Source organism: Rhinolophus sinicus, linkage group LG01 (genome assembly GCF_036562045.2).
Source record: "Rhinolophus sinicus isolate RSC01 linkage group LG01, ASM3656204v1, whole genome shotgun sequence".
NCBI lineage: Eukaryota > Metazoa > Chordata > Mammalia > Chiroptera > Rhinolophidae > Rhinolophus > Rhinolophus sinicus.
Genome location: NC_133751.1, coordinates 110034269 through 110057461, shown reverse-complemented (window position 1 = coordinate 110057461; position 23193 = coordinate 110034269). Strand labels below are relative to the sequence as shown.

Here is a 23193-nt window from a genome sequence, read left to right as displayed (position 1 = left end):
TAAGCTGTTAATTGGCCCTCAGTTGTCTCTCAGGAGGTATTGCTCTAAATACAGGTATACATTCTATGTGCTCTTGGGAGGGGGCAAAGTCAGTGTTCTCCTACACCACCATCTTGGACCCCCCTCTGCTTCTGGCATCTTAGCTTTTCTCTTTCACTGCTGTGAAATACCTCCAAGAGCTCCTCTTATCATGAGGTTTTTTGCAGCACCACTTCCAGAGACATCTTCATCCTTTTCATCAAAACCACCTGCCTTAACTAATCCTTGGAATCTGGGTGCACATTTTACAGAACTTCTTTATCTGAGCTAGCAATTTCGTCAGATAGTTTCATATTAACCAAATTCATGCTAACTCTTAAAACGTAAAACTAGCCTCTATTCGCAGGAGGTGTTTTTCATGTTCCTTATAATTGCCATTTTCTTTCAGTGTGGCAGCTGCCTTCAGCACTTTGGCCTGAATCATTAGGACAGTTTAAACTAAGAAGTGATGTGAAGCGACTTTACTTTTTTTTTTTTTCATGTTCATTGGACTTTCTCAGTATGGTCCATACCATGGTTTCATACGAGCCTAGGTCTGTTCCTGTATTCTCTTTGCTATTGCCATTTTCAATCTTCTAATCACGTCCAATTTTATTTCCAGAACTATCCCCCTTTTTAATGCATTTTCATCTTTGTTGACCAGTTCTCTTTTAGTCATCCATTTTTGTAAAATTTCACCTGGGCTTTCACTGGGAAACAAGACAGTCCAAATGCATACTTTGCTGTCTGCATGAACTAAATAACAGATGTGCAGTAACCAGTCAGTGACATACTTCAAAAGAAGTGATGTGATTGGTCACAGGTCATAATGCACAGTATGTTTGTTACATAGTGATTTGTGAACTAAAGAGCTAGCAGCAAAGTTTGCAATGTATGCAGTTACAGTTAATACACTGTGTTAACTGAAATTTGAATGGTGTTGGTGGGGTATTTGTATAATCTAGGGTGATGTGTGTGTGTTTATGTGTGTGTGTGTAATTCACACATCAACATCGTGTGAAGTGAGGACTACCTTTGTATTAAGAATGCTCAAGGACTTCCGGAAAAATGGCGGTGTGAGGTGAGCCTCTGTAAAGCTCCCCTGGAATTTACAAAGAATCGAACAACAAAAACTCCACAAAGGACTCCCTGCACAGCAGACAGGCAAGACGAAGAGGCCCACTACCGACCGAAATCACCTACAGGTGGGAGATTCGCGTGACTGGGGGGAGGAGGAAAGGGAGAAGTGCGCAGAGACGGAGCCGTGCGGGCGCAGGACGCAGACCTAGCTCAGTGCGCCGAGCTCGCTGCTTCCCGGAACTACCGCAGCTGCGGGAGAGGGAAGAACTCGGACTGCTAGGGCTCCGCCAGGGCTCCACAGGGCTGAGGGGACAGCATATAACACGGCTGAACCCAACGCTCACGGCAGAGACCTCGGAGAAAAGACTGAGGGAAAAAGGCTGAAAACGGTGGTTTAAGCCCGCACTGCCGAGCAGAGAACAGAGCCTTAGGCACTGAGACTAGCCGCCCCCTCCCTCCCCTCCCAGAGCTCGCCCCACCCCCACCTGCCCGGTGCTAGAAGCGAAACAGTAGCAGTGTCAGATCAAAACAACAGAAAATTTGCTGTTTTGAGAACTGTGGGCCGCAGACACAAATTCACAGCCCAACTAGTTCCGGCAAAGGGGAGGGAGCTGTGGAAGGAGAACCGGCTGTGGTGGTGGTCGCTGCCATTGCTCTGGGCCACCTCTCACAGCTCACCCCGCCCCTGGCCCCACCTATCTGGGCGGATCCCTGCAGGAGTAAACAGAACTGCTGAAACATACGGGCTCTGAATCAGGAGCTGGAAGAGCTTTGGAACATCAAAAGCTCTCCGCACACTGCGCCTGTGACCTAGACGAACTACTAACAGAGGAGAAGCCCGTCTCCCAGGGAATCCCCCCATTGTGTGAGACGCTGGAATAGTGCAGAGAAAACATAGCACTACCTTGTAAGAGAGGGAAAAAAAAAAAAAGCCTGTAGTCGGAGAAAAAGTAAAACGTTCTACCAACAAGTACTGGAAAACAAAAGAAAGACCTCTTCCTATCAACTTGTTGCTGAAGTCACTCCTATAGATGTCTAGGAAGAGAAATAGTAAACCAGTAATCGCCATGAATAACCAAGGCAACAAGATAGCTCAGAAAGAAAGTGAAAAATCTCCAGAGAAGGCACTTAAAGATACAGAAATATGTGACTTAAATGACAGAGAATTCAAGATTGCAGTTCTGAAAAAACTCAACGAGATACAAGAAAACACAGATAGGCAGTTAAATGAACTCAGAAACTCAATCAAAGAACAGCATGAGCATTTTACGAAAGAGATTGAAATCTTAAAAAAGAACCAAATAGAATTTCTGGAGATTAAGAACTCAATAGAAGAAATTAAGAATGAAATAACCAGCTTAGGTAGTAGAGTTGACCAGATGGAGGAAAGAATCAGTGACATCGAAGATAGAAACCTGGAAATGACACAAATAGAAGAAGAAAGAGACTTGAGACTTAAAAGAAATGAAAGAACTCTACAAGAACTTTCTGACTCCATCAGAAAGAGCAATATAAGAATAATGGGCATACCAGAAGGAGAAGAAAGAGAGAAGGAACAGAGAATATATTCAAACAAATTGTCGATGAGAACTTCCCAAATTTGTGGACAGAACTGGACCCTCGAATCCAAGAAGCAAATAGAACACCTAGTTACCTCAATCCCAACAGGCCTTCTCCAAGGCACATTGTATTGAAGCTGTCTAAAATCAACGACAAAGAAAGAATCCTCAAGGCAGCCAAGGAAAAGAAGACGGTAACTTACAAAGGAAAGCCCATTAGATTATCATCAGATTTTTCAGCAGAAACTCTACAAGCCAGGAGGGAGTGGAACCAAATATTCAAACTATTGAAAGAGAGAAACCATGAGCCAAGAATAATATATCCAGCAAACATATCCTTTAGATATGAAGGAGGAATAAAGACCTTTCCAGACATACAGAAGCTGAGGGAATTTTCTAATACACGACCTGCACTACAAGAAATACTAAAGGAGGCTATTCGACCACCATCAACAGGGACAATTTGTGGCAACCACAACTCAAAAAGGGGGAGAGTAAAGGCCTGAACCGAAGTATGGGAATGGAGAAAGTAAGCGTGCTGAAGAAAATGGAATACTCTAAATATCAAACTTTCTTTTACATAAACTTAAGGGTAACCACTCAAAATAAATCCAGAATTGAAATATATACTGAAATAAAAGAAGAAACAGAGGAAACATCATAGAATACCACCACACAGAAATAATAGACAACAACAAAAGGCAAAGAAACAATGGAGACACAGCCTTACCAGAAAACTAAAGATAGAATGACAGGAAATCCTCACATATCAATAATCACCCTAAATGTAAATGGACTGAACTCACCAATAAAAAGGCACAGAGTAGCAGATTGGATCAAAAACTAAACCCAACCATATGCTGTCTCCAAGAGACACATCTCAGCTACAAGGACAAGCATAGACTCAAAGTGAAAGGGTGGAAATTGACACTCCAAGCAAATGGTACCCAGAGAAAATCAGGTGTAGCCATAATGATATCAGATGAAACAGACTTCAAGGTGAAAAAGATAACAAGAGACAAAGATGGACATTTCATAATGGTGAAGGGGACTGTACAACAAGAAGACATAACAGTCATCAATATTTATGCCCCCAATCAGGGCGCACCCAAATACACCAAGCAACTACTAACAGAACTAAAGGGAGAAATTGACCAAAACACAATTATACTAGGGGACTTAAATACATCATTGACAGCTATGGATAGATCATCCAAACAGAAAATAAATAATGAAATAGTAGCCCTAAATGACACATTAGATGAAATGGACATAATTGACATTTATAGAGCACTTCATCCTAAAACATCAGTCTATACATTCTTTTCTAGTGTACATGGAACATTCTCAAGGATAGACCATATATTGGAACATAAATTCAGTCTCAACAAACTTAAGAAGACTGAAATCATACCATGCATATTCTCTGATCATAAGGCTTTGAAATTGGATATCAACTGTAAAAGGAAAGCGGGAAAAAACACAAATACATGGAGATTAAACAACATGCTTTTAAAGAAGGACTGGGTCAAAGCAGAAATTAGAGGAGAGATCAAAAGATACATAGAAACAAATGACAATGAAAATACATCCTACCAAAATTTTTGGGATGCAGCGAAAGCAGTTTTAAGAGGGAAATTTATCTCATTACAGGCCTATCTCAAGAAACAAGAAAACTCCCAAATAAATAACCTCATGTTACACCTTAAAGAACTAGAAAAAGAAGAACAAGTAAAACCCAAGGTCAGCAGAAGAAAGGAAATAACAAAATATAGAGCAGAACTAAATGAAATAGAGAACAAAAAGACAATAGAAAAAATTAATGTGACAAAGAGCTGGTTCTTTGAAAAGATTAACAAAATTGACAAACCCTTGGCTAGACTTACTAAGATAAAAGAGAGAAGACACTGATTAACAAAATCAGAAACGTAAAAGGGGAAGTTATCATGGACACCACAGAAATACAAAGGATCATCCAAGAATACTATGAAGAACTATATGCCACCAAATTCAACAACCTAGAAGAAATGGACAAGTTCTTAGAAACATATAGCCTTCCAAGGCTGAACCATGAAGAACTGGAAAATCTAAACAGACCGATCACCAGTAACGAAATTGAATCAGTCATCCAAAACCTTCCCAAAAGCAAAAGTCCGGGACCAGATGGCTTCACTAGTGAATTCTACCAAACCTTCAAAGAGGATCTAATACCAATTCTGCACAAACTCTTCCAAAAAATTGAAGAAGAGACAGTACTCCCTAACTCATTTTATGAGGCCAACATTACCCTGATACCAAAACCTGGTAAGGACAGCACAAAAAAAGAAAACTACAGACCAATATCTCTAATGAATACCGATGTAAAAATCCTAAATAAAATTCTAGGAAATCGAATACAACAATGCATTAAAAAGATTATTCATCACGACCAAGTGGGGTTCATCCCTGTGGCACAAGGATGGTTCAACATACGCAAATCCATCAATGTGATACATCACATAAACAAAATAAAGGACAGAAATCATATGATTATATCAATTGATGCAGAAAAAGCATTTGACAAGATACAACATCCATTTTTGATTAAAACACTTAATAAAATGGGTATAGAAGGAAAATACCTTAACATAATAAAGGCCATATATGACAAGCCCTCTGCTAATCTCATAATTAATGGAGAAAAACTGAAGCCCTTTGCTTTACATTCAGGAACACGACAGGGATGTCCCCTATCACCTCTGCTTTTCAACATAGTGTTGGAAGTCCTTGCCAGAGCAATTAGGCAAGAGAAAGAAATAAAAGGCATCCAAATTGGGAATGAAGAAGTTAAATTATCACTCTTTGCAGATGACGTGATGCTATATATAGAAAACCCTAAAGACTCCACCAAAAAGCTATTAGAAAAAATCAACGCATGCAGTAAAGTTGCCAGCTACAAAATCAACACACAAAAGTTCATTGCATTCTTATATATTAAAAATGAAATCTCAGAAAAAGAAAAAAATAAACAACTCCATTTGCAATTACAGCAAAAAGAATAAAATACCTAGGAATAAACATAACCAAGGATGTGAAAGACATATATGCTGAAAACTATAAGACATTTTTGAAAGAAATTGAAGAAGACACAAAGAAATGGAAAGACATTCCGTGCTCATGGATTGGAAGAATCGACATAGTTAAAATGGCCATGTTACCCAAAGCAATATACAGATTTAATGCAATCCCCATCAAAATCCCAATGGCATATTTTAAAGAAATAGAACAAAAAATCATCAGATTTGTTTGGAACCACAAAAGATCCCGAATAGCCAAAGCAATCTTAAGAAAAAGAACAATAATGGAGGTATCACACTTCCTGACTTTGGCTTGTACTACAGGGCTACAATAATCAAAACAGCATGGTATTGGCAGAAAAACAGACACATAGACCAATGGAATAGAATTGAGAACCCAGAAATAAAACCACATAAATATGGACAGATAATTTTTGACAAAGAAGCTAAAAACATACAATGGAGCAAAGACAGCCTCTTCAATAAATGGTGCTGGGAGAATTGGATAGCCACGTGCAAAAGAATGAAACTGGACTGCTATTTGTCACCATGTACCAAAGTTAATTCAAAATGGATCAAAGACTTAAGCATAAGACCTGACACAATAAACTGCATAGAAGAAAACATAGGTACTAAACTTATGGACCTTGGGTTCAAAGAGCATTTTATGAACTTGACTCCAAAGGCAATGGAAGTAAAAGCTAAAATAAACAAATGGGACTATATGAAACTTAAAAGCTTCTGCACAGCAAAAGAAACCATTGACAAAATAAAGAGGCCACCAACTGAATGGGAGAAGATTTTTGCAAACAGTGCCTCCGATAAGGGGCTAGTATCCAGAATATACAAGGAACTCATGCAACTCAACAACAAAAAAACAACCCAATTGAAAAATGGGCAGAGGACTTGAAGAGACATTTCTCCAAAGAGGACATACAAATGGCAAATAGACATATGAAAAATGCTCAACATCACTAATCATCAGAGAAATGCAAATCAAAACCACAATGAGATATCACCTCACCCCAGTCAGAATGGCTATCATCAACAAGACAAATAATAACAAATGTTGGAGAGGCTGTGGAGAAAAAGGAACCCTCATACACTGTTGGTGGGAATGCAGACTGGTGCAGCCGTTATGGAAGGCAGTGTGGAGGTTCCTCAAAGAATTACAAATAGAATTGCCATATGACCCAGCAATCCCTCTCCTGGGTATCTACCCAAAAAATCTGAAAACATTTAGAGATAAAGACACGTGTGCTCCAATGTTCATTGCAGCTTTGTTTACGGTGTGCAAGACATGGAAACAACCAAAATGTCCTTCGATAGATGAATGGATAAAGAAGTTGTGGTATATATACACAATGGAATACTATTCGGCGGTAAGAAAAGATGATATAGGAACATTTGTGACAACATGGATGGATCTTGAGAGAGTAATGCTGAGCGAAACAAGTCAGACAGAAAAAGCAGAGAACCATGTGATTTCACTGATATGTGGTATATAAACCAAAAACAACAAAAGAACAAGACAAACAAATGAGAAACAGAAACTCATAGACACAGACAATAGTGTAGTGTTTGCCAGAGGGTAAGGGGGGTGGGGGGTGGGGGGTGGGAGATGAGGGTAAGGGGGATCAAATATGTAGTGATGGAAGGAGAACTGACTCTGGGTGATGAACACACAATGTGATTTATAGATGATGTAATACAGAATTGTACACCTGGAATCTATGTAATTTTACTAACAATTGTCACCCCAATAAATTTAATAAAAGAAAAAAAAAAGAAAAAGAATGCTCAAAAGGACAGCAAGGGAGACCATCCTAGAACAAGGGGAGAGTTATACAAGGTGGTCAGAGGGCCGGATTTTATAGGGCTTTGTGAACCGTTCATGATTTGACTCATTTTTAAAAGGATTACTCTGGCTACTGAGGTGAAAATAAACTGCAAGAAGGCAAGCGTGGAAGCAGGTAGACCCAAGTGAGAGATGATAGCAGCTCAGTCTATCAGAGGCTTGGACCAGCTTGGAGGAAGTAAACGTGTTCAGAAGAGTTCAGATTCTGGACATGTATTGAAGGTACAGCTGACAGAATTTTCTGATAGAGTGGAGAGAAAGAGAGGTGTGGAGGAAAGCTACAAGGTTTTGACTGAGCAACTACACATAAGGAATTAGCCTTCTAAAATGAGGATAATAGGGAGGAAATCAAGTTTGATTTTAAACAGTTTACTTTTGAGATAGCCAAGTGGTTAGACACACCCTAGTGGAGATGTCATTTGCATGGTTGGATATGAAAGTCTGAAGTGTGTACAGTTCTAGAATTAAAAATAGAGGTCCACGTTGGTGATTAAGGTTTATGAATTGCAAACAGGTAGACCTTCTTTAAGACCATGAGAGTGGAAGAGATCCCAGCGACAATGAGAGTGAGTAGAAGGTGGTACAAGGACCATGCCATAGGACATGCCATCTTTAGAGGTCAGGAAATGGAAAACCAGAAAAGGAGACTATTCCTGTGCTATGTGATTTTCCCAGATGTATTGGTGCCATAATTAATCCTCAGTTAATGAACACTTTTGGAATTTCCATTGTCACTGTCGTAATCAATACTACAGTGGATCTCTTCATCACTGAGTCCTTTGGCAGTCACTTCTCTGGGCTCTATTTCTGGAAGTAGCATTGCTGGATTACAATAAATGTGCCCTTAAATTCTGGTTTCCAATTACTATACCTGTTTACATCCTCATGAAATAAGTGTTCCCATTTTCTCCACATTTTTGCCAACACTAGATAATTAACTTTTACAAATGTAATATATTATTTTTTGTTGTTTAAAATACTTTTTTTTTAAGTAGCACATGGAGTTAACTTTCAAAGTGCTAGAAAAAAAACATATAGTTCCTGAAGGTGAAGAACATACTGTGAAGCCCAAAAGTGTGTCCCTTGTGCACAATAACATGTAGAAATCTGGGTAAAGAGGGGCTATCTGTAGAATCTTTCCTGGCCTTCGTATGGTTCAGAGAAACTGGACATAGGGTCCCACCCGACACCCAGGTTGACCTTATTCGTAGTAGGCAGTCTGTTTCTGTGGTACGGGAAGGAAGCTACAAAAAGCTGAAAGAGCAGTCTCCTCACACCCCACGCCCACGTAAGAGGAATTTCATGTAAGTAGCTGTTTTTAGGAATTGCCCAACTCATTCACCAATGAGTAATAAGAGGATCAATATGAAGGTAACAAATTAAAAATTAAGAAAAGAGCAACAAAATATAATAATTTGTTCACTAAGAACACTCACCAGAAAAATATTTACATGGGACAGATGAAATCTGTAATAGAATGTTTGACTATGAATTTAAATTACTTAATGAAATAACTACAACCTCGATGGAAAACACAGAAAGATGGAATACAGAGACTGCCAAGAGTAAATAATAAAACAAAATGACACATGAGTTCACAGAACTCAATAAAGATCTAGAGGAAACCATCACAGAATTAAGCCAAAATTAAAACAAAACAATGTGGACACGGAGGCCAGCAAAGAAAAAAGTGAAGAAAAAATTTTAAAGACACAAATAAAAACCACGCAAAACATAGTATGATACAGGTAAGATCAACATATACATGTCAGCCTCTCTGAAATCAATATGTGGTTTAAAATTAATGGCATGTCAATATTCTATCATTAATTAATGTGTGGTTAGGTAGTACACACAGTATAGGTGTGTTGTGTATTTGTAGACAAGTTCAATGAAAAATAGAAATAGAGTGGTATTGTGTGGAGATGGTTGTGGATCGGTTCAGGAACGGAGGAGACTTAAAGTGTGAATATATTACTAATTCAAAACAAACAGAAAATTCAGGAAAATTAAAGTATTTTAAATTAGAAAACAGTAGATATTAAAAGTAAGTCCAGAAGCTGTCAAAATAAATTTTTCAATTGAATTTTAAAAGAAGTCACATAGTACTTTACTACAAGGCTACAGCTAATGTTTTCTTTGGTTTTTTTCTGCCAATCACTAATTCTTTCTCAAACTCCACCAAATCTATACAACTCTTAAGTACAGGCCAATCCAGCAGATCTCTGTCGGTTCCATTTTTCCTGGATCAGATCCCTGTTTGAAGCCTTGTTTCCTCCTACTCCAGTCTGCATTGGTTGCTCTTGGACTTGAGGCCCAGCTGTTTATTCCTGGTGCGTCCTTTTTCCATAAAGCTCTGACTTCCCTTCAGCTCAACACCTGGAGCCCACACACTTCCTTTTTCTTGGTTTACCCTTGATTTCTTACAGCTCCTCTTTTGTAGCAGAGAAAGAGTACATAAGATGCCAATTTTTGACACTTTGTATATCAGAAAAATGTGTTTATTCTACCCTCACTCTTCAGTCTATTTTTCTGTTACGGAGATTAGGTAAATTATACTGATCTGTCCTGAAGTCCACTGATTTCATCCTCTCTCATCTCTACTGCTGGGAATATCCACTGAGTTAATTTGTTCCATTATATTTTTCAGTTCTGTAATTTCCATTTGGTTCTAAACGTTGATTTCTTTGCTGAGATTTTTGTTTTTTTATTTGTTTGAATGACATCTGCACTAAAGTCCTTGTCAGCAAATTCCTACAGCACTCATCTCTTCAAGTTGTGGTTTTCCTGAATCTTCTTTAGACGAGTGGTTTTCTATTTGGACCTGGACGTTTTAGGTATTATGAGACTGGAATTTTATTTATATAGTTTTTGTTTTAGCAATCCCCCTCTCACACTACCCAGCTGGGGAAGGGAAAGCATTGTCTCGTTACTGCCATGTGGGAGCTGAAGTCATCATCCCCTGCTTGGTCTCTCTTAACGCCACTTCAGTAGTGGGGTTAGGAAAGAGAGGATTGGGGCACCACATTACAGCCCAGCAAGTGTGTAAATGTACGTTCTCCACAGCCTCTGCTGGAGGGCGTGGGGCGGGGTCACAATTGTAATGTGTTTCACTGGAGTAGATCAGTTATTGTCTAAAAGCTTTTCATTGCTAAGCTGCTCCTTTGGCTGCAGAGAGCAGACTTTTCTTGGGACTTTTTTTTTGGTCAGTGCCCTTTGATATTTCTGGGTTGCCTGCTGTCTAGCGCACAGTGTGGGACACAGGCGGCAAAAAGGAAACCCAAGGAACTCGCTGTTGTGTCATTCCTCGGGTCCTGAGATCCCTAGCCAAGTCTGTCTACTCTTCACCTTTCTGCACCTTGCTTCTTTGTTTTATATATAATAGTCATAATTAACATTCATGATGTTTAGCAGGAAGAATAGGAAAAAGTACATCTGTGCCATCTTTCTGTAAATGTAAGTCCTACCCACACTCTTAAATGATACCGTTTCCCCGAAAATAAGACCTAACTGGAAAATAAGCCCTAGCATGATTTTTCAGGATGACATCCCCTGAACATAAGCCCTAATGCGTCTTTTGGAGCAAAATTTAATATAAGACCCAGTCTTATTTTCGGGGAAACACGGTATAATGGCTAGGAGAATTTTAAATTGGAACACTCTTTTTCTTTCTAGGTGACATCTTCAACTTTATCTTAACTGCATTCTATTTTTAAGTCCTTAATATGAAAATCTATAAATGTGGAGGAAAATAGAGAAAATAATATTATTCAACTAGATTTAATTGTTCTAACATTTTGCCATGTATTACCTTTCTTGGTGCAATTAATTACAGAATTTCACTTTTAAATACTTTATTATGCATTTTGACTATTTAATTATGATGTGTGTAGGTGTGGGCTCTTTTAATTTCTCATGTTTAGAGTTCCTTGAACTTTTGGATGTATAGTTTAATGATTTCCATCAAATTTGGAGGGTTTGGGCCATTATTTCTTCAGATATTCTTTCTGCCCCTTTTTCTCCTTGCCTTCTGGTACTCCCATTTATGCATATGTTGGTATTCCTATTGTTGTCCCAGAGATCTCTGAGGCTCTGTTTATTTTGCCTCTTTTCTTTTTTTTTTTTCAGTTTCTCAGACTGGATATTCTCAATTGACCTATCTTCATATTTGTTGATTTTTTTCTTATGCCCGTTGAAATATACTTTTGAGTCCCTCCAGTGACTTTTTCTTTTCAGCTTTTATACTTTTCAACTTTAGAATTTCTATTTGATCTTTTTTTTATAATTTCTATCTCTTTGTTGATATTCTCAATTTGCTGAGACATCATTTTCATGATGTTCTTTAGATGTCTCCTTTAGTTCTTTGAAGAAATTTAAAACAGCTAACTTAAATTCTTTGTCTCGTAAATCTGACATCTGTGCTTCCTCAATGGGGTTCAGTTAATTGCTTCTTTTCCTGTGTTTAACCAATGCTTTCTTGTTTCTTTACATACCTCAGAATCTTTTGTTGAAAACTGGACGTTTTAAACTATATCATGTACCAGCTCTGAAAATCAGATTTCTACCCGTCCCTGGGATTTCTTATTGCTGCTTGTAGTTATGGTTATTTGTTTACTTTTCTAAATTCTTTAAAAAAAAAAATCTATATCTTTGTCTTGTGTGACCACTGAATTCTCTACTTGGATAACTTTGTAGTCGGCTGATGATGGAACAGATTTCTTTGAAAGCCTGGAACCAATAAGTCTCCCTGTGTTTGCAACGGGGCTCTGTGTATGTCCTGCCTTACCCCATCAACATTCGGGCAGGCGGCTTTACAGTTCTGCCTCCCCCGGCTCTTCCTGCTTGTGCAGGGCCACAAAGCCATGGGGTTGCCTGCAGTCCTACGCATGTGTTGCTTCCTAGATGGCCAGGAATATGTTGGTGCTTTTCAAAGCCCCTATGGGTATTTCATTCTCCAGCTTTTCCTTTAAAGTTTTTTGGGTAGCTTATTGTTTGCTCCAATTGTTACCATCCTCTCAGTCAGCTGGGAAGCTAAGCAATTGCCTCTAATATTTTTCCAACAAACACCTCTTGGGAAAAGGATGTTTGCACTGGACAAAGTCCAAGTCAGGTCAGATAAGACAGTCTTGCAAATAGGAACAACCAGACATGTCATATAATGATAGTTCTCTGGTAAAAGGAGGGTTTGAAGTGGCTCTAACACTGACTGGTAGCTGCCAGGCTGCTGTTTTTCACTGTTGAGTGTGGACTGTTGGTTTGCAAGCCTACCGTGAAGTTGGAGATGGAGGAATGGAAATGGGGCAAGTTAAAAAACATATGAAGTTGACTGTTCTTACCGAGGTTCAGCCAATTTTCTTAAATAATTTTACCATATTGTTGGCAACCTTTGTTTGATTTGCAGAGTTCTGAAAAAGTTGTTTCTGGCCCTTTTTTGCCAGATTTTTGTTGCTTTTATGAAAGAGAGTTTTCAGAGATTCTTACTCTTATTTTTTTGCTCGTGACTGGTTATTTTGTCTTTTAATACACTTGAATTCCAGAATAAGCTTTACCTCTACCCCATCCTTATTTTTAAAATATTTATTTTGAAATAATTTAAGACTCACAAAAAGTTGCAAAAGTAGTACAGAAAGTTCCCATGTACCCTTTACCCAGCTTCCCCCAGTGATTACATCTTACATAACCCTAGTGCATTTTCAGAATGAAAAAATTGGCATTGCTACAATACTATTGACTTAATTATGTACTTATTAGAATGTCACCAGTTTTTACATACACTTTTTCCTTTGGTGTATACTAATTTGAAATTTTATGACATGAAGGGATTTGTAAAACCAATGTCATAATCAGAGTATGGAACTATTTATTTACCACAGAGACATTCTCCCATCTGCACTCTCTTCCCAACCCGAGTGACTTGCCACTTAGCTCTTCTCTACCACTATAATTGTGTCATTTTGAGAGTTTTATGTAAGTGAAATCTCATAACTATTACATATATACTACATGCATTGCATATATAACATTTTACATACATTATACTGGCTTATATTCACTCACCGTAGTACTTTGGAGACCCATCCTCATTGTAGCGTGTATCACTAGTGTGTTCTTTTTGATTGGGTAGTGCTGCACTATATGGATGTGCCAGAATTTCTTTATCTATTTGCTTACTGAAGTCCTTTGGGGTTTCTAATTTGGGGCTATTACAAATAAAGCTGCTATTACAAACATTCCATGTACACCTTTCTTGATAGACACACATTTTCATCTCTCTAGGGTCAATCTCAAGAATGCAGTTGGTGAGTTGTTTGGTACATATATTTTTCATTTTACGAAATACTTTCAACTTGTTTTCCAGAGTGGCTATACCACTTTAAATTCCCACATCCACCATTTGAGACCCTTTCACCCTACAGCCTGGCTAAATAAACTCACTGGTTACTGCTAACAGTTTTTTTGTAGCTCTAGTTGCTCATTTCAGGCACTTGGTGTTATTGGGCTTTTTAAATTTTACTTTCACTATTCTGATACGTATGTGGTAATATATATATTTTGAATATAATTCCTTTTTCAGGAATTTTGGTGGCTTTTTTTTTTTTTTGTCATTGCTGGTTTTTTTTTACCATCTTAACCATTTTTAGGGTACATTGTAACGTTAAGCATATTCACACTGTTTTGGAGCCAGTCTCAAGATCTTTTTCATCTTGAAAAACTGCAACTCTGTAACCATTATTCAAGGACTCCCTGTTTTTCCTCCCTCCAGCCCCTGGGAACCACTTCTTTTTCAATGAATTTGACTACTCTTGGTTCCTCATATAAGTAGAATTGCACAGTATTTGTCTTTTTTTGATTGGGTAGTGCTGCACTATATGGATGTGCCAGAATTTCTTTATCTATTTGCTTACTGAAGTCCTTTGGGGTTTCTAATTTGGGGCTATTACAAATAAAGCTGCTATTACAAACATTCCATGTACACCTTTCTTGATAGACACACATTTTCATCTCTCTAGGGTCAATCTCAAGAATGCAGTTGGTGAGTTGTTTGGTACATATATTTTTCATTTTACGAAATACTTTCAACTTGTTTTCCAGAGTGGCTATACCACTTTAAATTCCCACATCCACCATTTGAGACCCTTTCACCCTACAGCCTGGCTAAATAAACTCACTGGTTACTGCTAACAGTTTTTTTGTAGCTCTAGTTGCTCATTTCAGGCACTTGGTGTTATTGGGCTTTTTAAATTTTACTTTCACTATTCTGATACGTATGTGGTAATATATATATTTTGAATATAATTCCTTTTTCAGGAATTTTGGTGGCTTTTTTTTTTTTTTGTCATTGCTGTTTTTTTTTTACCATCTTAACCATTTTTAGGGTACATTGTAACGTTAAGCATATTCACACTGTTTTGGAGCCAGTCTCAAGATCTTTTTCATCTTGAAAAACTGCAACTCTGTAACCATTATTCAAGGACTCCCTGTTTTTCCTCCCTCCAGCCCCTGGGAACCACTTCTTTTTCAATGAATTTGACTACTCTTGGTTCCTCATATAAGTAGAATTGCACAGTATTTGTCTTTTTTTGATTGGCTTATTTCACTTAGCATAATGTCCTCCAGGTACATTCTGTTCTGACAGATATGTCTGACAAATATTTTCTTTCAATCTGTGCCTTGTCTTTTCAACCTCTTGAAATGGTCCTTAGCAAAGCAAAAGTTTTTAATTTTGATGAAACTCTATCAGTTTTTTCCTTTATGGATTATGCTTTTGGTATTTCACCTACATCTAGGTTTTCTTGTATATTTTCTTATAAAAGTTTTACAGTTTTACATTTTACATTTAGCTTTATGATTCGTGTTGCGTTCATTTTTGTATATAGTATGAGGTTTAGGTTGGTGTTAAATTTTTTCGCCTATGGAAATTGTTTTGGGCCTTCACCTTGAGCGGTATTGTTTTGTTTAACTTTTGATATCCTGAATTTTCAGCAGTAGTAATAGAAATAGGTAAACCTTTATAGTTATTAAATGAAAGTTTATTTTTAATGCTTAAGAATTTGTAATGACATGAATGAATTGTTCTTATAAAACTGAAAAAAATAGGATATACATTTTTGAACACTGTATTTGTGACTACTTTAGATGCCTAGAGTGACTCTGGTAAAATATACTGGAAATTTGAGTGGTGCCTCTGGGTAGAGGGCTGTGTGTGTAAAGCGGAAGGAAATTATTTTTCAATTTGTATTCTTTTGTATCTTTGCCATGTGCATGAGTTTCCTTTTATAAATATATATGAAGAAACTACCTATGAAGTATCAAAAAACCTAAGATAGCACATGCGTTAAGGAATTCTGGGAGGAAAATACACTAATATAATGAAATGTGGTTGTCTTCTGATGATGTGACTTTTATTTCTTTAAAATGTTCTTGGTTTTCTAAATTAATTTTATTACTGTTTATAGAAACATGGGTATGGGGCAAAGAGGGGATCCTTTTACAATTTGAATTTCCTTTTACTTTTTCAACTTCAACTTTTAGAATCAAGGCATATTGTTTTAGTTTTGCTGTGTGTTTTACAAAAAGATTGGGACAAATACGTATCCTCTGAAATGTTACAAATTAAGGCATTTTTCTGTTATTTGCTACGTTATTTTTGCTTTTGTGTTTTAGTGCCAAACCTAAGTCAGAAATCCACGTATCAATGGCCACTCCAGTCACTGTGTCCATGGAGACCGTGTCCAATCAAAATAATGATCAGCCCACCATTGCAGTCCCTCCCACCACTCAGCAGCCTCCACCAACCATTCCAACCATGATTGCAGCAGCTAGTCCCCCATCACAACCAGCGGTCACCCTCTCAACCATTCCTGGAGCAGTTCCCATCACTCCACCCATCACTACCATTGCAGCTGCCCCCCCGCCATCAGCAGCTGTAGGTAGCAGTCTCTCCTCTGTTTTGGGACCTCCTGTACCTGAGATAAAAGTTAAAGAAGAAGTGGAACCAATGGATATCATGAGGCCGGTTTCTGGTAAGTTCATTCACCGAATACTCTTTATTGATGGTTGCGCTTCCCCTTTTCTTGAGTCTCCTCAGAGTCCAAGCTCTTGTGTTACCCTCAGCCAGGAAGCCTGACTCCTCCAGGCCCATTTTAAATTTGCATTTCATTAGTTTTTAATAAATGGAAGCTCCTTTTGAAAACTGCAACCAGTTTGCTGCCCTTTTATAATTTTTATTTCTTACCAAAATCATGAAAAAGATTAGTATTTCCCCAAGGATATCCTTAAATACAACTTTTTTGTAGTCGTTAAAATATCTCCATGTAAAAGAAGTCAAGATACGATCATACCTAAGTTCTGATTATTTACAATTTATTCCCTGCCAATTTTGTTGCCTTGTTATGCAATAAAGTAAGATTTATGTTGTTGAAAATACTCTCTTGGTAAATTTACATGTGATTAGTAAAATCTTAAAACTATTCATTACCCTTTTTCTCTCTTCTTCTCGACTGTAAACTTCAAGTTTGTGAAAGGCAGGTCACGTGGGAGATTTTTTTTTTTTTTTTATGTGGATCTTGTTTTTCATAACTACAGAAGTAGCATTCAGTGTGAGAAATGTATAAAGTACGGACAAAACCAAAGTGGACGCAAGTCATTCGTTTGCCAGTAACCCAGTGTTACCCTTTTGAGCCCTTGGGCGAGAGGGCCTTCGTGTCCCCTGCCTTTGATCAGTGAGAGGTGTGGTCGAGCGGTATCTACACTTTCTAAGCCTGCTGCTTTTTTGCTTGTTTGTTTTCATTTATTATGCCATGAAATATCCTTTTATGGTACCCATGCTTTGCCTCAGCACTTCCATTGAAAGATACCATGAATAACCCAGAAGAGGAAATGAAATATTCTCAAGTTTGCTGTTCCTCTTGTCTCTCATTTTGGGTTGTTCGTCTTGCCTCTCGGTTCTAGCACGCTGATGGTAACCCCGCCTGAAACTGTGGGCGCTGCACAGGTTCTGCTGACACAACCATGTACACAGACAGGCACTCCTCCATCCTCTTGGAGCTCACACCCTAACACAGGCGGCACACAGTCAGTAAAGCAGAGACAAAACAGAAGGGAAGGGTAGGACTGGAGCTGCGATTTCCAAAAGACTTGAAGGCCTACTGAGGGAGTAATCTTTGAGGAGACACGTTAAAGAGATGAAGTGCTGAGTGTGAGGCTATGTGGGAAAAGAGCGTTCCGGACCAGAAGAGAAGCACTAAGTGTGAGACTAAGACAGCAGTGTGCCTGGTGTGCTCATGGAATAGCAGGGGGCAGAGGCAGGCGGTGCTGAGTGCGTGAGGCAGCGCTAGATGACAGGGTCAGAAACAGAATCAAGCCTGACTGAGTGCCCATGGGCAACTGGGGGCACTTGGACTTTCGGAGGGCGGGGAGCTATTAGGGAGTTTTGAGCAGAGGGGGCTAGAGCTCATGTCCCTTTTGAACAGACCTCTCTGGCTGCTGTGTAGAGGAAAGACTGGGAGCAAGGATGGAATTAGGAAGAGGCTGCTGCTTTCTTTGCAGGCAACATTGAAGGCTTCAGCCAGGCTAGTAGCCACAGAAGTGGTATGAAGTGGTTGGAATCTAGGAATGTCTTAAAAGTAGAACTGAGAGGGTTTCATTTAAGATTGGATGTTGAGTGTGAGAGAATATCATCAGGGTCAACTACAACATTTTTGGTATTAGTAACTGGAAGCATGGAGTTACCATCAGCTGAGATAGGGAAGATTGCAGAAGGACCACATATTGTAGGGAAAATTAGGAGTTAGTTTTTGATATGGTAAGTTTGACGTATCTGATAGAACTCCAAATGGAGACGTCAAAAATTTAGGCGGTTAGATTTATGAGCCTGGCTTTTGGAATAGAAAGTGAAGTCGCAGACATAAATTTGGAAGTTGTGATTTTATATATATATATTATGTTTAAAGCCATGGATCGCTTAAGGAATGTGTGCCGATGAAAAACACAACCAGTTGTGGATGGAGCTCCTCTAGGGTACTGCACTTTCTGAGGAGGGAGAGGAGGCAGAAGCAGGCAGAAGAGACTGGAGGGGCCAGAGCAGTAGAAATAAAACTTAAGAGTATGTGGTGTCCTGGAAAACCAGGACAAACATATTTCAGGGGAAAGGGAGTAATCAGCCAGGTCACATGCTGCTGAGAGATCAGTTAAGATAAGGGCTGAGCTCACAGTGACCATTGGATTTAGCAGCGTGGAGGTCATGGAGATGTTGAGAAGAGCAGTTTTCATTTTATGAAATAAGAGTACCGTGTTTCCCCGAAAATAAGACCTAGCCGGACAATCAGCTCTAATGTGTCTTTTGGAGCAAAAATTAATGTAAGACCCAGTATTATGTTATGTTATATTATACCCAGTATTATATTACATTATACCTGGTCTTATATAAGACCTGGTTTTATATTATAGTGAAATAAGACTGCGTCTTAATTTTTGCTCCAAAAGACACATTAGAGCTGATTGTCCGGCTAGGTCTTATTTTCAGGGAAACACGGTATGACTGGGAGTTGGTTCAAGAGAAACTTGGAGAGAAGTATTGGAGACAATGAGTATAAACAACACTGGAGGAATTTGTTATAAAGGGATAGGAAAAGGAAGGGCAATATCTGAAAGGAAATGATGTCAAGAGGAAGTTATTTTTAAGATGGGACAAGTGAGTGTCGTATGTTAATGGGAACAATCCAGTAGAGAGGAAAGAACTGATGATGCAGGAGAAAGAGATGAAAATTCCTGGGGCACTATTTGAGGAGGTGACAGTAGGTGGGATCTATTGTGTACGTGAAAAGATCTGTCTTTGCTGAAAACGCAAAGAAAGGAACTGCGTGGTCACCATGCAAGAAACTAGGTAGATGTGGTAGTATAAATTTGTGGACGTTTTCTTCTGATTGTTCCTGGGTTTGTTTTTGTTTGTTTGTTTCTTCAGTAAAGTTGAAAGCAAGGTCATCAGCTGAGAGTAAGGATGGTATAGGACGTGCTGAAGGTGTGAGGAGAAAGTGTGAAATGATCATGTGGAGAGTGGACTTGGTGCATCTGGTAGGATTGTCCCACAGCAGTAGGGGCCTACTTGCAGTTGGTGAGCGTGTTCAGGAGACCCGTCAGCTTTGCTGTGCATCTTTCTCTGGCAGCATTCAGCTACATGGGTGCAGGCTAGTTAGAGAGTTGGCTTTCACCGGTTGTGCTTTTGCTTAGTGAATACAGTGAATACCGTGAAGCAAGAGGAGGGACAATGGATGAATAAAACTAATACAATTGCTGGTAGAATCAAAACGCAGTGATAGAGGACCTTACAGGAATAAGGGACAGCAAAAAAAAAAAAGAAAGGATTAATGAGTAATAGTTCCTAGTGGCGCCTACGGATTGTTGGAGACTTGTTACTAAGAAAAGTGGCCTGGAAAGATGTGTTGGTTTTGGCTGGACACTCAGATGCTAGAAATTGAGATGTAATGACAATGTTTAGGGTATGCCTACTGGGACTGGGTGGCCAAGGTAGGATGGAGAAAAAGGATGGCACAAGGAAGTGACAGAGTGAAAATAAGAGTTGAGGTGAACTTTCGTCATGATTTTTAAGTCCCCGGATGTATGATCCATACACGCCCAAACAAATGTTTACTTCATGTTGTGAGTGCCATTTGTCTGAAGGCCGTGCACTGCGGTAGTCAGAAGGCAAGTGCTGCTGCCTCTGTCAGCTCCCAGCTCTGCCACTTTACTTGTGTCATTTGTACCATTTTCTTGTCTTTAAATTGGGGATAATAAAACAGTGCCTACTTATTCATATTATTTTTAAGATTATGTGATTGATTTAATAGGTTATCTGCTAGGAATTAATGCAAAAAGGCTTGAAAAATAATGACTTGAACATAAGATTTTTGTCTCCCTTGGAGCAAATCCTGAGGCAGACAGTCCAGAGATGGGATGTGGACTCCATAAAATCATTAGGGATCCACGCTTCTACCACTCCTGCCATTTGACCATCATGCTCTTTTTTGTTGTTTCAGGTGTACGAAACAATATAGTAATTAGAAATTTATGTACCTCACAAAGTGATAATCCAGTCAGTGTAGTACTCATCTGACACTTGTACACTGTACAAGTTTCCAAGGAAACTTCCTGGAAGTGCTACAAAACACTTCTATTTTCATTACATATGGTCACACCTAACTGTCAGGGAGGCTAGTAAATACAGTGTTTCAGCTGAGTGGCAGTGTGCCCATCTAAATGTGAGGGTCCTTGTACTAACAAAGGTGAAGGTCTGAGGTATTAGGAAGCAGTTGGCAGCCTCTGCTGCAATTAAGAGTGCTTAGCACAGTGCCCAGCACAAAGAAAGTCAACACATGTTATCTCTGTGTTCTGTCTTCTTCATCATTCTCATTGCTGGGCATCAAGTGAAGCTTTCCATTGTGTCGGGGTTCTCACACATGTGTGCTCTTTCTCCTACGACAGCAGTTCCTCCACTGGCTGCTAACACCATGTCTCCATCTCTTGCACTGCTGGCTAACAACCTGTCCATGCCTACAAGTGACCTACCACCTGGTGCCTCCCCAAGGAAAAAACCTCGAAAGCAGCAGCACGTGATTTCAACAGAAGAAGGGGATATGATGGAGACAAACAGCACTGATGATGAGAAGTCCACTGCCAAAAGTCTTTTGGTGAAGGCTGAGAAGCGCAAGTCTCCTCCCAAGGAGTATATCGGTAATGGTCATTTAGACTAACTGTTGTCATGTTCAGCTTTCCCACTTAAGTTGGGAGTCCGTCCCTGAAGCTGTTTACAGCTCACTTACTGGAACTGTACCTGGAAGGTTGTTGCAAATATGTAGTAAGCTTTTTAATGTCTTCTTTTTATTTTGAATAGATGAGGAGGGTGTGAGGTATGTCCCAGTGCGTCCAAGACCTCCCATTACTTTGCTCCGTCACTATCGGAACCCCTGGAAAGCTGCTTACCATCACTTTCAGCGATACAGTGACGTCCGGGTCAAAGGTTAGTTTCCCCCAGAAACAGCCACTCTCAATGCATGAAATTGGTCTTTCACTTGCCTATATATCAATCACAGTAGAATAGAAACACAGAATTACAACTTTCTAGTTTCCAAAAAACCTCATTATTTTGTTAGAAAGTCTTGAGACTTCAGTGTTTAACTTAGGCAAAATGTGTTTCTGAGTATAAAATTTGGAAAATTATCTTCTGCTTCAGAAAGTTGTGTACTTGATTGGAAACCCAGTCTAATGAATAAGTTAAAACCTTGTTTTTAGTAAAATTCATGTGTTACCAGCTCCCCAAGTGGTGGCAGATGACCTCCTTAGCTTCCAGAGGAGTTATGGGAAGAGCTGTACTAGATTGTTATTTGGCATAGTACATATTCGTCCCTAGGATGCTCCAGTGTACATGCATCGTAAGCCCTCAGAAATTTTATTTTCCAAAAGACCTTTGGTTTAACATATGTGTAGCTCTAGAAATGATCAGAGCAAACCCTCAATACATGTTTTTATTGTTGGTCTTAAGAATAACATTTTAAACAACCCACATATAATGAAAATGGCTGCTAGTACTTTGCAAATATTTCTACTGATGGACTTGAAGTGTCAGATGTGGTCATTGTGTAAAGAAGTGTGAGTTTTCAGAGACTTGGTCATATTTCCCACCCCCTCACATAAATTCTACTTGGAGACTTCTCTGAAGTTTTCCTTGTAGCCTCATTTTGAGTCATAGTTGGAAGGGACTGACTACTGCCTGTGAGCAGAGATGAAGGTCCTGACAGTTAAGGGAAATACAGAGGTGGCAGCACTTCCCAGCTTTTTTGTCTGATAAGTATACCCTGAGGTTTGAGAAGAAGGTGAGGTTACCAAAGGTCATGGAGTGTTGACCTTTGGTGGAAGCAGGATATGGACCCCTAAACATCTCTTCACACCCCAAGAATTCCATATCATAGCAGTAAAATATTTAAAGGTCTCCCTGGTAACATCCCTGTTAAGCCATACTAAAAAATTCTCATTGTTTATTGGGACTCACTCTTCATAACTATATCAAGAAGGGTAATTTGACAACTGAAACTATTAATGATTCCTGAATCTTACACATTTGGATATATACATACTAATCACCTTTGCGCCAAGTCTCTTGACTATTAAATTTTAGTTGAACTGCTTTGCCTGAGCTTTAAAATCACATATAAATAAATCCTGATGGACTACAAAAAATTGGTCAGGTAATTCACAGGCAGGAAAGAAAAGAGAAATAGGATCAAGAAGCACAGAAAACAAATAATAACATGGCAGACTTAGCTATACATATTAAAATTACCTTAAATGTAAATAGTCTGAACATACCAATTAAAACAAAATGGCAGAGTAGATGGAAAAAAATATTCAGCTATATTCTGTCTATAAGAAGTTCACTTCAAATTCAATGACGTAGGTAGACTGACAGATGGAGAAATATAGGCAACGCAAAACTAATCAAAAAAAGCAAGAGTAGCTTTGTTAATATCAAATAAAAGTAGACTTCAGAAGAAAGAAAATTACTAGAGACAAAGAAGGATGTTATATACTGTTTAAAAATGTAGAGGCAACAAAGATCAAGAGCTTCAGA

The 23193-nt window shown here is 38.8% G+C and overlaps 1 protein-coding gene across 4 annotated transcripts in view; it reads left to right on the top strand.

Annotated features, from left to right (window-relative positions):
- The window catches only part of SAP130 (Sin3A associated protein 130), a 93878-nt gene that overhangs the window by 57728 nt on the left and 12957 nt on the right, over positions 1–23193 (top strand). For all 4 annotated transcript variants that reach the window (XM_019718004.2, XM_019718005.2, XM_074334741.1 and 1 more), the window contains exons 16-18: positions 16236–16594; positions 21051–21299; positions 21460–21585. In XM_019718004.2, coding sequence (XP_019573563.1) covers positions 16236–16594; positions 21051–21299; positions 21460–21585 — 734 coding nt within the window. The remainder of the gene's footprint in view (positions 1–16235; positions 16595–21050; positions 21300–21459; positions 21586–23193) is intronic.